Source organism: Papio anubis, chromosome 7 (assembly GCF_008728515.1).
Source record: "Papio anubis isolate 15944 chromosome 7, Panubis1.0, whole genome shotgun sequence".
Lineage (NCBI taxonomy): Eukaryota > Metazoa > Chordata > Mammalia > Primates > Cercopithecidae > Papio > Papio anubis.
This window is the reverse complement of record NC_044982.1, coordinates 42,464,353-42,482,260: the sequence shown is the minus strand read 5'-3', so window position 1 is coordinate 42,482,260 and position 17,908 is coordinate 42,464,353. Positions and strand designations below refer to the sequence as shown.

The following is a 17,908-nucleotide window of genomic DNA, read 5'->3' as shown; positions in this document are numbered from 1 at the left end:
ATAATGCAGTCTTGATGAAATAAACAGTTTATATCAGTAGACTTTTAAAAAACTTAAATGCCTGTTTATAAGTTTACAAATTAAAAACTAAATTTAAATTTTGATAGAACTTGTGTCCCCCTAAAATTTTACTTCCCTGTTTTCTTAAGCAAAATATCTTTACTATAACTATTCACTTGGGTTATTCAGAATCATCATTTTTTGCTTCGATGATCATAATGTGCTAGAAGAACATCACATTGTCAAAGATGATTGGAGATGTGAGGCCGGCTTCTCCCACTTGCACCAACAGTCATTTCTTTGTTGAGTCCCTTTTCTGCTGGTTCTGGGTTTTTCGGTCTCCTTCATTGGATTTGCTTATGATGCAACTATGGGTCCTTCTCCCTTTCTAGACCGAACTTTACAATTGACCATGAACCTAAAAGTTTTATAACCGATTTTATTAGGATCCCATGTCTAAGGAAAATCATTAAAGTATTGCAAAGCCTCTTCTAGGTGGAAAAGTGAATGCACAGGCTTTTTGCAACTATTTTACTGATTCTAGGGCTATCTTCACACTTTTTAGCGTAAAATGTGTTGTTCCGACAAGTGCACACGATCACATGATCACCAACAAAATCAATGTTTAAGACAATTCTGTCACCCTAGAAGTTTCCCCTGTTCCTCTTTGTGGTCAGTGCCTTCCGTAACCTCCAACCCCTGGAACGTTAATCTGTTTCTGTTCCCATAGTATTTCCATTTCCAGAATGTCATATCGATGGACTCCTTACAGTTTGTGGCCCTTTGAGTTTGCTTTTCTCCCCTAAGCATAATGCACTTGAAATTCATTCTTGCTGCTGCTTGTATTCGTAATTCATTTCTCTTTATTCCTGACTAGTATTGCTTTGGGTGGGTGTAATACAGTTTGTTTATTCATTCCCAAATTGAAGAATTGCCTGGCTTTGGGGTAAAATTATTGTCCTAATAAAAACTGTGGCCAGGCACCGTGGCTGACGCCTGTAATCCCAGCACTTTGGGAGGCCAAGGTGGGTAGATCACGAGGTCAGGAGTTCAAGACCAGCCTGGCCAAGATGGTGAAACCCTGTCTCTACTAAAAATACAAAAAAATTAGCCAGGCATGGTGGTGGATGCCTGTAATCCCAGCTACTCGGGAGACTGAGGGAGAGAATTGCTTGAACCTAGGAGGTGGAGGTTACAGTGAGCTGAGATCACACCATGGCACTCTAGCCTGGGTGACAGAGAGAGACTCTGTCTCAAAGAAAAAATATATATGTATATATTGTTCTCCCTCTTGTATTCCCCGTTCTCAATCACTTACCAACTTCTCAGTGGACACCAGAGCTTGGGACTGAGGCTTGCAAATGGTAGTTTATTTTGGAAAGTGATCCCAGGGAACAGGAGTGGGAGATGAGGGGAAATGAAACAGGAAAGGTCTGAGCCTTTCGTCTTTTTACTCTTACTGGATCGTGGTTGCTACAGCTTGATAATAATTCTGGTTATTATCAAGTTAAATCTGCCCATTTCTGGTGCGTAAGCACCAAGAGGTGCCCCATTAAGTCCTGGATTACAGACATAGTTTTTTCAACCCTGATGCACATTGGAAACCCTACATGTACAATTCCCCCATCAATGTAGCAATTTCTTTATTTGCATGCTAGTTTCCAGCAGGGGGACACAAAATGATGCAGTGGAACCCTTATCTCATTCCCTGGTGGAAGTGTAGCTGTCTGGCAAAGAACCAGGACTTCTAATTCAACTGAATTTAGGTTTGAGGTGATGAGAAGCACCCATTGCACACCTGGGTCTCTTGGACAGTGGCCAGTCTACATCTGCATCCATGTATTCTAGTTATTGGGTACCCAACTGGATCATATAGCCCAAATGGCAGGGCAGCTTACACCACAGCCCGACCCTGCTGTGGTGCTTTTTCTCCAGGTCTCTCTTGACATTGGCAGCATTCTGATAAATGCATCTGAGCAGTAATCCCAAGGATAGCATATACTGCCTCCCAGACCTCAAAAGGTCCATTCAGTGCTGTGTCTCTTTCTTAGTGGTAGAGTTATAAGATTGAACAACTTGACCTTTACCTTAGAGAAGTCCTGGCATGCCCCAGGCCCTGATACTGGGGCTCCTGAATTTTCACAGGCTTTGTTTCTCACCCTCTGGCATGTCTGACTGGCCATTCAGGTCCTCACCATTTCAGTTAGTATGATATCATAAACATAGATGACTGGAGTGACATCCTGTAATGTCATGATTGCAAGATCCATGACTGTGTTTGAACATGGAGCAGGAGAGTTAACCATCACTGAGGCAGGATGTGATAAATGAGTACTGTAGCCAAGGGGTGGGCCAGGGGATTCAAGGGGAGGCGTAAGAATGACCTGATTCAGGGGCCTTTGAGACTTTTTTCTACATCTTAGTTGAGTTCAGGGCTGGTGGAATGAACAGTTTCTAGATATGTGATGTAATAGGTTATGTATTTCTGAGTTCTGTGTACACCATTATTGATAAATACTTGATTGGTTCGGTAATTCTGGCTGCTTTACCTTTGTCATGTGTCAGGGTAATGAGAATCTGCTGGACTTACTTTTTTAGCATATAGGGATTGGAAGTGAAAGAAAAGAGACCAGCAGAAAAATTTTCCATATCCAATAGTTGCCCAACCTCTTATACTTAGTGAAAGCAGTTTGGTGGAGCTCATGTGCTTATCTCAGGAGAAATGTTGCTTTATCCAACTGAAATCTGAAGGAGAAATAAATTATTTATGAGGATATTCAACAGCATTTCCTTCAAACCACAACAGCAGTACTCTATTTCAGTCATACATCAACATGAGCAATAGCTGGGAATTAAGGGATTCTGATAGCAGAGGATTAATATTCCCAGCTATAGGAAAACATGGTAGGATATGGCACTAGCAACCGTTTGAAGAGAGAGCATACAAAAATTATGGCTACTTCAGGTCCTGAAATGGTAATTGTATATTTTACTTATTTTAGTTCTTTTTGTTTATTGAATTAGATTGAACGAGAAGCAATTATTTTAGATAATCTTCAGGAAGAACTCCCTGAAATTTCCAAAACAAAAGAGGCATACACCACAGAGGAACTCTGTGAGCTGCTAGACTGTTTATGCCAATATGGAGAGAATGTGGAGAAGCAGCAGCTGTTACTGACTCTACTTCTTCAGCGCATCAGAAGTATCCAGAATGTTCCTGAAAGCTCAGGGGCTGTGGAAAGTGTTCCAGCATTTCAAGAAATTACTTCTATGCAACAACGATGCAACAAGTAAGATTTATGAAAAACTGTTAAGGACATGTGCTTGACAATTATGGCTCAACATTTAGAAAATCTAAAAGTATAGAATAATGGCAAATGATACAATAGAATTGAGGTGAGACAACACTGATAGGTGTAAAAAGGGATAGAACAGATTAATAACTGTAATTAAGCACACATTTTCCATCCTGGTATTAACGAGGGTGAATATCCTTCCAGTTTCCTTTTTTGTCATTTGTGATTTTTTTTTTTTTTTTTTTTTGCCCTTTTTCTAGTTTAGTAATATATATTTATTATAGGAAATTCAGGCCGGGCTCAGTGACTCACTCCTGTAATCCCAGCACTTTGGGAGGCCAAGGTGGGCAGATCATGAGGTCAGGAGATCAAGACCATCCTGGCTAACATGGTGAAACCCTGTCTCTACTAAAAATACAAAAAGTTAGCCGGGCGTGGTGGCAGGTGCCTATAAGTCCCAGCTACTCTGGAGGCTGAGGCAGGAGAATGGCGTGAACCCGGGAGGCAGAGCTTGCAGTGAGCCGAGAGTGCGCCACTGTACTCCAGCCTGGGTGACAAAGCGAGACTCTGCCTCAAAAAAAAAAAAAAAAAAAAAGAAATTCAGAAACTGAAAATTACGAAAATTAATATAAAAATCTACCTTAATGTCACCACTCAGCAATAACCACTGCTAATCATTTTTTTCTCCTTTTTTTACTATGATTTTGTTTTTAAATAAATTGAGGTCAAAAAAATTGTACTGTTTTATATTCTGCTGAATAATTTACCAGCAAATCATGTTTGCCTTCCTATGCCATTAAATGTTCTTTTCAAATGTAACTAGCTGTGGCCGGGCATGGTGGCTCACGCCTGTAATCCCAGCACTTTGCCCATGTTGGCCAGGGCGATCTCGAACGCCTGACCTCAGGTGATGCACTCTTCTCAGCCTCCCAGAGTGTTGGGATTACAGGCGTGACCCGCTGTGCCCTGCCGGTACACTTCTGGCTGATAGGCTATAAATCAAGGGATCCTTTGATACCTTTCTTGAGTTCAATTAATTTGCTGGAGTGGCTCATAGAACTCAAGAAAACACTTTAGTCATGTTTACCAGTTTATTAATAAAGAGTATAATGAAGGATACAGATGAACAGCCAGATGGAAGAGGTGCCTGAGGCACGGTATAGGAAGGGGCCTGGGGCTTCCCTGTTTTCTCTGGGTGGTGGAACCCCCAGGCTTTCAGCAATCCAGAAGCTCTGTGAGCCCTGTCTTTTGGGGTTTCTTATGAGATTTGATTATGTAGTCTCATTATGAATTCATTATGATTGATTATATAATTGGCCATTGGCAATCAACTCAACTTTGAGCTTCTGTCCCCTCCCGCAGAGGCTGGGGGTGTGTGTTGGAGGTAGGGGTGGTACTGAAAGTTCCAACCTTTTAATCACATAGTTGGTTCCCCTGGCAACCAGCCCTCATCCTGAGGCTACTCAGGATCCCACCTAGAGTTGCCTCCTTAGAACTAAAGATGCTCCTATCACTCAGGAAATTACAAAGGACTTAGGAGCTCTGTGTCAGGAACTGGTCAAAAATCAAATATTAGGACAAAAGACTCTTAGCTAGCACTCCTATCTACAAAGGTATTAAGAGCTCTGTCTCAGGAACCAGAGCAGAGATCAAGTATATATTTATTATATCACAATATCATAGATACTTACCAAATAACCCTCAGGAAAGATTTTACCCACTTCAATGCCTCTTCTGATATTTGCTACATCCACAGCAAAATGAATCAACTTAAGAGAAGAAGACCAGTGGGGTTGTCTATCCCCAGAAGCCCACCCATGATTCCATTCACACCTCTAAGTCATTTTCATTTGAGCTCAAGGGTTACATGGAGAAAAAGAGAGGACAGAGATGTCAGTTACAATGGAATATGTGAAAAAGAGAATATTTGGGGCGAAAGGTTTGGAGAGGTTTTTGATTAAGTGATAAGATTTTGTACCTGTTTATATATGTGGTATATCCATTATCAAAAATTGTTACTTTTTTCTTAGAGGAAATAACTGTCCTTTAGGAGCTATTCAGGCATTTCATTAATTGTTGCAATAAAACTGTTTCACAGAAGAGCAGGATAAAGAAACAATTATATTTTGATGTTCTCTTTTAGGCTTCTTCAGAAAGTTCAAAAAAATAAAGAATTAGTGCAGACTGAAATCCAAGAAAGACATTCCTTCACAAAAGAGATAATTGCTTTGAAGAATTTATTTCAACAGACCACAACTTCTTTCCAAAATATGGCATTCCAGGATCACCCAGAAAAGTCAGAACAATTTGAGGTAAGTGAGGAGCGAATTAGTGAATGTGGCAGATACAGGCTCACAGTCTTGTATCCAAAGTCCTTGGGGTAGATTTAACTCAGTGGCTGGGTTTGGGGGAGTGGTCTGGGGAGAGAGAGGCACAGGCAAAGCCCCTGTGGCCTGGTGTGGGCAGAACCAAGGGAGAAGATCAGTGTGGCTGGAGAGCGGAGAACAGAGTTGAAACAAGGCTGGAAGGTAAGCCAGTCTGGACCAAGCAGCCTTCTTTCAACTATATTTCCAGTGTGTTTGGTGAATAAGGGTCTCAGACCACTCTTGAGTAGCATGTTGGGTTACTCCTTTAGTAGGACTTAGTGCCTTGTCTCTGATAGGGCCTAGGTACACCCTACAGGTCATCTGGAATCTCATTTCTTCAGAATAATCTCCTTTTTCATTCCAGTCCAATGGTGACAGCCCAAAAGGATGTTTGGAAGTTTATTCAAAAGTCACGTGTTGGCCAGACACAGTGGCTCACACCTGTAATCCCAGCACTTTGGGAGGCCTAGGCAGGCAGATCACTTGGGGTCAGGAGGTCAAGACCAACCTGGCCAACATGGGGAAACCCCATCTCTACTAAAAATACAAAAATTAGCCAGGCATGGTAGCGTGTGCCTGTAATCCCAGCTACTGGGATGCTGAGGCAGGAGAATCACTTGGCCCCAGGAGGCAGTGGTTGCAGTGAGCTGAGATCATGCCGCTGCACTCCAGCCTGGCTCCATCTCAAAAAAAAAAGAAAAAAAAGTCACATGCTGTCTAAAGAGAACTTTCGGTTATTATATTGGAAAGTAAAGAAGCAGTCTTCATGGGCAAGCCTTCCAAGTGTACCTCTGAATGAAAGCCTGTACTCCTGGACTAGGTGTAGATAAAACGGGATGACACTTACTTCTTTTTTTTTTTTTTTGAGACGGAGTCTCGCTGTGTCGCCCAGGCTGGAGTGCAGTGGCCGGATCTCAGCTCACTGCAAGCTCCGCCTCCCGGGTTTTTACGCCATTCTCCTGCCTCAGCCTCCCGAGTAGCCGGGACTACAGGCGCCTGCCACCTCGCCCGGCTAGTTTTTCGTATTTTTTAGTAGAGACGGGGTTTCACCGTGTTAGCCAGGATGGTCTCGAACTCCTGACCTCGTGATCCGCCCGTCTCGGCCTCCCAAAGTGCTGGGATTACAGGCTTGAGCCACCGCGCCCGGCCGACACTTACTTCTTAAACCGCATCTTTGAATGGCATTGTTCTCTAACTTTCTCTCTCTAGATTTGTCCTCTGCTGAGGATTAAGAAAAGGAAAACAATGACACATCACAGAACCATTTAAAATTGTAATCATTCTTCACTGCAGTGACTCAATCCATGAACACAAATAATGCTACTGAACAGCTACTGTAAAAACAAAACAAACAACAAAAAAGCCACAGTCAAGTCAAGAAGTATTTTTCCACTTGATCTTTGGGAAACTTTCCCAAACAAATGAGTTTCTCCTTTATAATTACTACAGGAGAAGGTAGATCAGATTTGGTTTCTAGGCCACAACCAATAGACTATTTGTTCAGGTTTCTTTTATCTCCTAAAAACCTACATTCTTTGTATGGAACTGGAACCCTCCCTTTTGAAAGAAGTTGAGCTCTGCCGGGCTGTCTAATTACATGAAAGTAGACACTTCTGCTCCAAGCATGGGGCTTTTAGTGGCCTTGAATCATTGTGATGATAATGGAGGAAGAAGCAGAAATAGCAACACATTAATAACAACAACAAAAAACTTCTTTGAAACTTTTTTTTTTTTTTTTTGCTGCTTGCAGCTTTTTAGATCAGGTCTGCAACGCAGATACAATGAAATCCTAAAGGTACTTTAGAAGCAGGGGGTGTTGTAATGTCTTTTCTAGATAATGGTGTGACACTATGAAGAGATATCAAGTTTAATTCTTACAAATTAGAAAGCATCATCTGACTAAACTGAGTATCTTTCGGGCTTAATCAGCTTGTATCACTAGTGGGGTTTTGTCATGCAAACTGCTCTCCTTTAAATCATAAGGATGTGCTGGAAGGCTGCTTTTACTTCCTAGAGTTAAACTTTTCCTCCAGTCTTGTGAGTATTGCAACTCTCTTAATGTTTTTAGGAGCTTCAAAGCATCCTTAAGGAAGGGAAGCTAACTTTTGAGAATATTATGGAAAAACTACGAATCAAGTATTCTGAAATGTACACCATAGTCCCTGCAGAGATTGAATCCCAGGTGGAAGAATGCAGAAAAGCTTTAGAAGACATAGATGAGAAGGTAATAATAATGTCTATACTACTGTTATTGTTTATGGAGCTGAATGTCTATCAAAAGGAAAATATCATTTAATGTCAAATTCCATTTGCTGGGATTTCAGCTATGACTGCTTTCAAGAGTTAAGTGACCATTTTGTCTAATATTGAATGCTAAGATAAAGATGCTTTAAATATGTGACATAAGATAACAGAATTAGATAATTTATGTATATTTAATTGTCGAAATGCTGCTTCTTCTCTTGCATTTTATAATACAGTTATATATCTTTTACTGGTTTTGTTTGCTTTTGTACAACCACTGTACAACCACTTGAACATTTTGGACGTTAATACTTTGCTTTAAAACACATCCTTTGAAACATTTTGACATTACAGCTGAGGGCAATAAGAATACAAATTTCACAACTCACTAGGAATAGCACTTAGTATGTAGTGTCTGTCTAATGATGATGTTAACAGAATTCTCATGAAAAGTGCCTGAGCGAATCTTTATACCTGAAAGTCCAGATTTGAAGAAAAGGTGGAAAATATTTTATAATACTAGAAACATAGGAGCCTAGCAAGATATTTTGATTAGATTGTAAAAAGACAGCCCATATCAAACAGAAGAAAATTCTGTTTGGTCTGGTATCCACAGAAGTTTTTTTTTGTTTTTGTTTTTGTTTTTTAAATTTATTTATTTACTTATTTTTTCTGCTTAGAATACTTACAACTTGATAAATAAAATAGATCTTAGATAAACACAAAAAACTCAGATTTCAAACTTAGTTGCTAAAATATGTCATTAATTCTATGACAGATTTCTCAGGAAAATCTCACAAGGTAAAAAACATGTAAACTTAATGTATATTTATGACAAATCTTTTTTATTTAACACACAAGAAAACCTATTTTGTACTTTCTCAAGGATCTGGTACTATTGATTTTATTTTAGGAAAATACTAAATGTTTTGAGAGAAACTAAATGTTATTCTCATGAATACTTATGAAAATCTGTAGCAGAGTAAATTAATAATCAAAATCCGTCGTTCAAATTCAAGGTAGAAAATTTCCGCTATGACCCTGTGTATTTGTCACAAATAGCAACTAATTTTTATTATGTGATGTGGCTAAAGGAAATTCAAGGATCCTGGGACAGACGCAGTAACACTGTGTATAATTCAAATGGCTATATTCATTTCCTAAATCATGATCTGTCCTAATGTATCTAAATGCTATACATTTCTGCCAGGAGAATAAGTGCACAAAATATCAGAAAACTTTGTCTTGTGGTAATTTGTGACACAGCCAGCCATAAAAAACTAACATGGAACCAAAGTGAGATTTTTTCCTAATAATATTGACTGCAGTATGGTCTGGGGAATAAAGACATGATATAAAAGTATCAACAGCCTGATATTGTGAATAGAGCCTGGGACTCAATCTGGGGACTTGGGGGTTTCTTGGGACAAGTTCATCTACTTCCTTGACATATGACTGCAGCAAATCATTTAGTCTGTGTTCCAGTTTCTGCATCTGTATACTATCTGCATAGGATGCTTTTAGTCTCAATGGTTACACAGATACAGTTTTGTTTTGTTTTTTTTAATTTACAAAACAAAGGATTATACAAAAGCATAAAGTATTACTTGGTTATTTAGTAGCTGCTTGGAGAAAGCCTTATCAAATAGCAAAACGAGAACACACACCAGTCAGGTATTTGGAAAGTGATATACTCAACATTCATTTATTATCTTTCCTAGCTCAAGGTTTTTTTGTTTGTTTGTTTGTTTGTTTTTAAGAGAATCGTTTAGATTAAAAAAATTACACTGTTCAGTAGCTAAGTTTCTGATGGCTGGGAAAACATCTACAAATGGTTACACAGAGAATAATTAAACTCTGTGCATCCTCAAGAAATAGCTACTTTTAGAAGGTTGTTTCACTCAAATGAGTACTGTGATTGGAATTTTTTTTTTTTAAAGTCAGCTTGTGAGTAAATTTGGTTTTATTGAAAACAGATCTGTGCAGAGGATTTTCTCATAAAATGGAAAGATCATATAAAAATCGTTTATCCCCCAGGAATTCTTTTGTATCATTTGATCCATATGGGGATGTTTCACACAATCCACTCAGTAGTTTTGCCCAACACAGCATATATCTTTAATACATGTTAGATTACATTAAACTAATTTTTGTTTTATTTCAGATGATATTTAAAAGGTCAAGTAAACACACCTGCCATTTATTAGTCTTCCTATCCACCTTCTCATTAATGCATTTTCAGAATTTCTTCCAGCCCTTAAAAGATTTTTACAAGTTGTAACAGAGTGACTACCACTTTTGTTGTTCGAACCTATGAATAAAGTGCAGACAACCTCTCTAAGCCAAATGCATCTTTCTGTCTTTCACAGATTAGCAATGAAATCTTAAAAAGCTCACCGTCATATGCAATGAGGAGAAAAATAGAAGAAATTAACAATGGGCTTCATAATGTTGAAAAGATGTTGCAGCAGAAAAGCAAAAATATTGAGAAAGCGCAAGAAATTCAAAAGGTAAAATCCTCCTTTAACTCCCTTCAGCATTTGGTATTTCTGACCCACTCCTGCCCTGTTCATCAGTTATCACAAGGTGAGTTCTTTGAATTAATCTGAAGCACAGAAATCATAAACCAAATCCACAGAGGCATCACCTAGAGAGGCTTGATAGGGAAAAGTTGCATTTAAAAATTATTCTGTTGGCCAGGTGCGGTGGTTCACACCTGTAATCCCAGCACTTTGGGAGGCCAAGGTGGGATGATCACTTGAGCCTAGGAGTTTGAGACCAGCCTGGCCAACATGGCAAAACCCTGTCTCTACTAAAAATACAGAACTTAGCTGGGCGTGGTGGCACAAGACTGTAATTCTAGCTACTCGGGAGACTGAGGCATGAAAATCCCTTGAACCCAGGAGACGGAGGTTGCAGTGAGCTGAGATCACGTCACTGCATTCCAGTGTGGGTGACAGAGTGAGACTCTCTCAAAAAAAAATTCTGTTTTTCCATGGTGGGCATATACCCAAACTTCTGAGAGCCTGTGATTTTCACAAGTAAAGGAAAGTAAGGATCTTATCTTGGGGATACTGATATTAAAAATCATTCAATAGAATATGAAAAATATTAAAGCTCTTTTTTAGACTGCCAAGGTTAAATAAAAATAAAAATTCCAAATGTATTTCCCTTGTAAAATGTCTTATAAAATAAAATCTTAGGTAAAACTGTACATAAACACTATTCTACTTCTTAATTTGCAAGCAAACTACAGTATAGGGAAAGGATTCTTGTTTTAATCTATATCTTAAGGAAATATTTTAATAATTTGGGGCTTTTAAAATAGGTCAGAATATGGCTCACTATTGGACAAATCTTAAGCAGAGGAACCTAATTTAACAAGTTAGATATAGTCCTCAAGATAGGGGGAAAAAAAATGTTCTTAAGCAAACATTAAGAATTGAATATTTTAGCTTTGAAATTTTCCTCTGCCCAGCGAAGTTCAGATTTGAATCCAACCTATTGGTTTCTTGAGTCAAAAGCAGTTGCTCCTAATCATGTTTCTAGAGCTCTCTGCCTCTGCATTCATCCCAAGTTGGCAGATAGTTTTCTTTTTTTAAATTTTTGAGATAGGGTCTCACCCTGTCACCTAAGCTGGAGAGCAGTGGTGTGATCAAAACTCACTTCAGCCTTGACCTCCCTGGCTCAATCAATCCTCCCACCTCAGTCTCCCAAGCAGCTGAGACTGCAGGTGTGCGCCACCACACCTGGCTAATTTTTCATGTTTTTTGTAGAGACAGGGCCTCCCTGTTTTGTCCAGGCTGGTCTCGAACTCCTGGGCTCAAGCAGTCCACACATCTTGGCCTCCAAAATTGCGTGAGCCACTGCACCCAGCCCAGATATTTTTCTTTGTTTTATTTTTTCACTTAACATTATTTTCTAGATTGAGTGTGTGTGCGCATGCATGCACGTGCGTGTGTATGAACTGGTGTAAATAGGTTCAAGTATTTCCCCAAGCCCTTTTTAAACAGAATGTTTTGCTCGTCACTCTTGAGAGATGAGGGCTGTATTGACCTTCTCGGTCATCTCTAGAAATGTCCAGGTCTTTCTGTTCCCCTACAGCTAATTTGTAGTGAAATGAATACTGTTACAGTTGGGAGAGCTCAGGAAAAGTGTTTTTCAGTTTAGATAACAAATTGCTGGATATAAATTAACAGCTATTCTTGTGATGTTGTTTCTGTGGTGTTTTAGTAGCATTTATAAATGTAAATACTGTGTGAAAACCAGGCATTGCCTCCATAAACTATGACCTCTTCATTCAAGTTGACTTACGATTTCCTTCTCCAGAAAATGTGGGATGAGTTAGATCTATGGCATTCCAAACTAAATGAGCTGGATTCGGAAGTTCAGGACATCGTTGAACAGGACCCAGGACAGGCTCAAGAATGGATGGATAACTTGATGATTCCTTTCCAGCAGTATCAGCAAGTATCACAGAGAGCAGAGTCTAGAACCTCACAGTTGAATAAGGTATGGCTGTGACTCATAATAGCTTCATATCATGTGGTGGTATTGAGATGGTGTTAAAGCAAAACAATATATTCAGAAACAGCCAATTTCTCTTGAATTATCAGTTTTGGACTTGAAGCTGGGGCCATGGTAGGCTCGCGTGGGCACTGAGGAGACAGATTTCAATGCTAGTACAGGCAGAAAGTCTGATTGGGCAGACAGAACCAAGAATCCGAAAGTTGACCACAGCAAGAGCCAGGCAAACTGTTGGGAAGTCCAGGCTCCCCTACAGGTGGATAAAGACCAGTAATGGGAATTTAGGACAGGTGATCTCCGGAGTCTAGTGAGGGAGACAACAATGAGAAAGACTGTCATTCAGATACAGGATACCCTCTCTACCCTCCTTCCAAACAGGAGCTGTGGTTGGCTGAGTTGTGTTTGTGATTTAACAAGAGTGAGGCAGCATCCTAGTCTTAGAAGAACTGTAGGGCAAGGTCTTGAAGAGGAGGACAAAGTACAGCCCAGTTTTTAAAATGAAGCCTAAAATGGGAACCAGAATAGTTGCAAGGCTAACCCAGAACTTTGCTGAGGCCCATGATGTTGGAGTAGAACCGCTTAAATCCTTTCCACCTATGGTCAGAGTTAATCTTAAAAGTCAGAAGTATCATAACCTAGAGCAGGTGAACAAGTGGCCCCAGCCATGAGGAGCAGACATCTGCAAGGCCTGACACACCCCTGACTAACAGCAACTGACTCTTCATCGAGGAGTCATTCGGCTCCAGTAAAAGGCATGTGACCAAGTTTGGTCCTGCATCTCTTTCTCAGGCCACAGTTAAGATGGAGGAATATAATGACCTTCTGAAGAGCACTGAGGCTTGGATAGAAAATACCAGTCATTTGCTGGCCAATCCTGCTGACTATGACTCTTCAAGGACACTGAGTCACCATGCTAGCACTCTGCAGGTAAGTGTTCTTCCAGGTTTTCTGCTGCTCATAGCATCTACATAAGGATTCATGGCTTACCTGATCGTCCTGGTGCTTTTTTCCTCCTTTCCTGAAATACAATCTTACCACTAACCGTGTCAGTGGCAGAAGGAAGCTTGAGAGAGTGGCAAGCACTAGACACAGATTTTGGAGAGCAGGATTCAGCTCTTACTGTCCTGATAACTACTTTATGACTTTTTTTGATAATTTCATTTATCTTCTATGGACCTCAGTTTCTCCCCATGAAATAAGAATGTGCACAGGATAGTGCTAATGGTTTTGATTGTTAGAATTCTAAGATGCCCCCCAATATTCCCATCCTCTGGTGTATATGACCTGAAAGAATAGTTGAAAGAATAATACTTGAATGTGGGCAGGAATATGAATACGATGGGAAAGTCACTTCATTGACTAGGTTACGTTATATGACTAAGGTAATGGGGTAGTCACTCCCATAAATACTTGATTAACGTGATTATAAGACTCTCTAATATGGGATTTTTGGATTTGGAATGCTCCACCGGTAAGTATAATACTTATATTCCAAAATTTGAAGAAGTCCAAAATCCGAAACGCTTCTGGTCTCAAGCATTTCAGATAAGGGTTACTCAGCCTGTAGCAGAGTGTAGTGAGATTCTCCTTGAGAAAGTGGCTATATTGTCAGAGGGCCATGGAGCTAGGGCCCAAAGGCTCTTTCTAGAAGCTGAGAGTCAGTGAGAGCCAGCTAGGAAACAGGGAGCCCAGTCCTACAGCTGGATTTTGCCAACAACCTGAATGATCTTGAAAGAGAACCCCGAGCTCCAGATGGCACCAGACTGCATCCTTGTGGCTCCCTGTACAGAGGACTCACCTCAGCTATACCTGGACTCCTTACCCCTGAACACTACAAGATAACTTTTTTTGTGTTTTAAGCCATTAAGTTTGTGGTAATTAGTTACACAGCAATAGAACACGAATCCATGGTTCCTTCCACTTCTAACACACCATGATTCCAAATTTCCTGTCCTTGCTGGTACTCCACATGTGCCCCATGTGTCTATGCTGGCTTACAAAGACAAAACAAATGAAAGTGTTTTCCTACTTGAGGCCTCGGCTGCAAAACATCTTCTGGATGCTGAGTATTAGGGAAGTTGCATTGCACAGGTGTGTTTTCCTTCTTTTATTCTGCCATGAGAAGGAATCCCTTAGAGAAAAGCTTATTTGGTAACAGTGTTTACAGAATCAGACCTCAAAGGTGATTCAGCTCCTTTTTCTATCTTTAGAATGGCACAGTGTGTTCCTAAGTGAGCTGCTGACCTCAGACCTCCCTGAAGTTTGAGAATTGTTGGCGTTTTTTTTTTATGGTAACAATTGTAAAGATGCTGCATTTCTACCCATTTTTTTTCCTTTTCTTCCCCTTGCTCATGATTTTTTTGCCTTTCCCCACTTGGATTAACTTTCCACATCCCCAAAGTTTGTCATTTTTAAACTTTTTGTCACCTCCCTGAGTCACTATTTTTGAGGACTGTACCAAGACAAAAGAGAGGAATGATGCTTTTTTTTTTTCCTTCAAATGCTTATTATGAGTTAAAAAAACTGTACAAAAGTGAGCTCAGGCAAAAGCAGCTGGGATTTTGCTACCTTCTACTGATACCAATGTAAAAATGTGAAAGCATCTCTCAAACTTCAGGACATTTTAAGTTGCTAGACTTTCTTTCTGAGCTAGAACTGAGTAAAGGAAGTAGGGACAAGGGAAGGTGCGAGTTTATTTCTGTGTGCCCTGATGTGTCCTAATCTCCCCCTGGGAAGTAAGTCCCAAATAAAACTGTGTGAAATCCTCGTTTGTCCAATAATTCTACTTTTAGGATGCCCTTTTCCATTTTCTAGCATATTCAGGTATTTTTAAATTCACTTTTAAAGAGGTGTCAGAACTCTCAACTAGGCTTTAAATGTTTGTTTTAATTGTACTATACCCTTCTACCTGGATTGTGTTTGTTAAAACAAGTCTTTGTAACCTAAAGATAATTCCATAAATACTACTGTTGTAAGAATCACTGAAACATAAATTCATAAATTGTCATTATAAAAATAGAAAATTAGTATTTTTTTCTTTTTTGAGATGGAGTTTCACTCTTTTTGCCCAGGCTGGAGTGCAATGGTGCGATCTCGGCTCTCCACAACCTCCGCCCCCCCAGGTTCCAGTAATTCTTCTGCCTCAGCTTCCCCAGTAGCTGAGATTACAGGTGCATGCCACCACGCTCACCTTATTTTGTATTTTTAGTAGAGACGGGATTTCACTATGTTGGCCAGGCTGGTCTTGAACTCCTGACCTCAGCTGATCTGCCCGCCTCGACCTCCCAAAGTGCTGGGATTACAGGCGTGAGCCACCGCACCTGGCCTGTTTTTTAAATCAACTTTATTGAGGTATAATTTACATATAGTAAAAATATCAATACACCTATTTTAAGTATGCAGTTAGGTGAGTTTTGATAAAAGTGCAGTTGTATAACCACCACCGCCATCAATATAGGGAACATCTCCATCTCCCAAGACGCTTCCTCCTGCCTCTTTGCAGTCAATTCCTTTTCACCCATCTTCAACCCTAGGTAACCACTCACAGTTTCTTATTACTATAGTTTTGCCTTTTCTAGAATATCATGTAGAGGGAATCAAACAGTGTGTAGTCTTTCGTGTCTCACTTGTTTCAATTCACATAATGCTTTTGAGATTCATCCAGGTTGTTACACTTAATGCATAGTTAATTCTTTGATTGCCAAGTAGTGTTCCAGTTTTGGAAATAAATTTGGAATTAAGTAGTTTGTTTATCTACCAGTTAATAGATATTTGGGTTGTTTCCAGTTTTGAGCTATGTATTCGCTATTGTTGTCTAACAAATTACTCCAAAAGTTAGCAGCTTGAAACCACAAACTGTTACTATCACAGTTTCTGCGGGTCAGGAGTCCACCGGCATGGCTTAGCTAAGTATCTCTGGCTCAGGTTCTCTCATGAGAATGCCGTCAAGGTGTTGGCAAAGGCTGCAGACTCATCCGAAGGCTCAATTTGCATGAGGGAGGAGGTGGGATCCGCTTCCAGGCTCATTCCCATGGCTGTTGACAGGCCTCAGAAGATCTGCTTCTACTCACAGACACGTGAGCTCCTCCAGGAGTCTGCCTCACACCATGGCAGCTGGCTTCCCTCGGCATAAACAATTTCCAAGAGAGTGAGAGAGAGCTCTCAAGACAGAAGCCACATTTTTTTTTTTTTTAAATTTTAGAGACAGGGTCTTGCTCTGTCACCCAGGCTGGAGTGCAGTGGCACAATGTCGGCTCACTGCAACCTCCACCTTCTGAGTTCAAATGTTCCTCCCACCTTAGCCTCCCAGGTGGCTGGGACTACAGGCGCACACAACCATGCCCGGCTAATTTTTAAATTTTTGTAGATAAGGTCTCGCTTTGTTGCCCAGGCTGGGCCTCAGTCTTTGTAATCTAACCTTGGAAGTGACATCTCATCACTTCTGCCATATTTTATTAGAATTAAATTAGTAAGTCTGGCCTGCATTCAAGGAAGCTGATATAAGGATATGAATACCAGGAGGTAGGGGTCATTCAGGGCTACCTTAGAGGCTGCTACCATAGGCTATTATGAGCAAAACTGCTGTGAACATTTATATATAAATCTTTGTGTAGACAAATGTTTTCGTTTTATTTCAAAGAATAAATACCTAAAAGTAGGATCTCTGACTTTTACGATGTGTTTAAATAAATAATAAACTGAGAAATTGTTTTCCAAAATGGCTATATCATTTTTCATTCCCACCAGCAACATGAGTTCTAATTGCTTCATATTTTCAACAGTACTTAATATTGTCTGCCTTTTAAATTTTAGCCATTTTAGTGACTTGCAGTGGTAATTCATTGTGGTTTAAATGGCATTTCTGTAATGACTAACAATTTTGAGCATTTATTTATGTCTTTATTGGTCATTTGTACACTTCCTTTGTAAAGTATCTGTTCAATTTTTTTTTTTTTTTTTTTTCCCTTTAAAAAAATTTCATTTTTTTTTTTTTTTTTTAGTTTTTAATTTTTTGTTTTTTTTTTTTTTTTTTTTGAGACGGAGTCTCGCTGTGCTCCCAGGCTGGAGTGCAGTGGCATGATCTCGGCTCACTGCAAGCTCCGCCTCTCAGGTTCACGCCATTCTCCCGCCTCAGCCTCCCAAGTAGCTGAGACTACAGGCGCCCGCCACCACGCCCGGCTAGTTTTTTGTATTTTTAGTAGAGACGGGGTTTCACCATGTTAGCCAGGATAGTCTCGATCTCCTGACCTCGTGATCCACCCGCCTCGGCCTCCCAAAGTGCTGGGATTACAGGCTTGAGCCACCGCGCCCGGCCGAGTTGTAAGTTTTTTGTAAAATATTCTGAACCATTCTTTTGACATATATGTCATTTACAAATATTTTCTTCCAGTCTGTGGCTTGTCTTTTCATTCTTTTAACACTGTCTTTCAAAGAGCAAATGTTATTAATTTGATGAGGTCCAATGTATCAATATTT

At 40.0% G+C, this 17,908-nt stretch overlaps 1 protein-coding gene across 13 annotated transcripts in view; it reads left to right on the top strand.

Annotated features, from left to right (window-relative positions):
- SYNE2 (spectrin repeat containing nuclear envelope protein 2) overlaps window positions 1–17,908 on the top strand; it is a 374,347-nt gene that overhangs the window by 215,355 nt on the left and 141,084 nt on the right. For all 13 annotated transcript variants that reach the window (XM_021941295.2, XM_021941294.2, XM_021941291.2 and 10 more), the window contains exons 52-57: window positions 3,025–3,290; window positions 5,440–5,608; window positions 7,731–7,886; window positions 10,276–10,416; window positions 12,236–12,418; window positions 13,223–13,360. In XM_021941295.2, coding sequence (XP_021796987.2) covers window positions 3,025–3,290; window positions 5,440–5,608; window positions 7,731–7,886; window positions 10,276–10,416; window positions 12,236–12,418; window positions 13,223–13,360 — 1,053 coding nt within the window. The remainder of the gene's footprint in view (window positions 1–3,024; window positions 3,291–5,439; window positions 5,609–7,730; window positions 7,887–10,275; window positions 10,417–12,235; window positions 12,419–13,222; window positions 13,361–17,908) is intronic.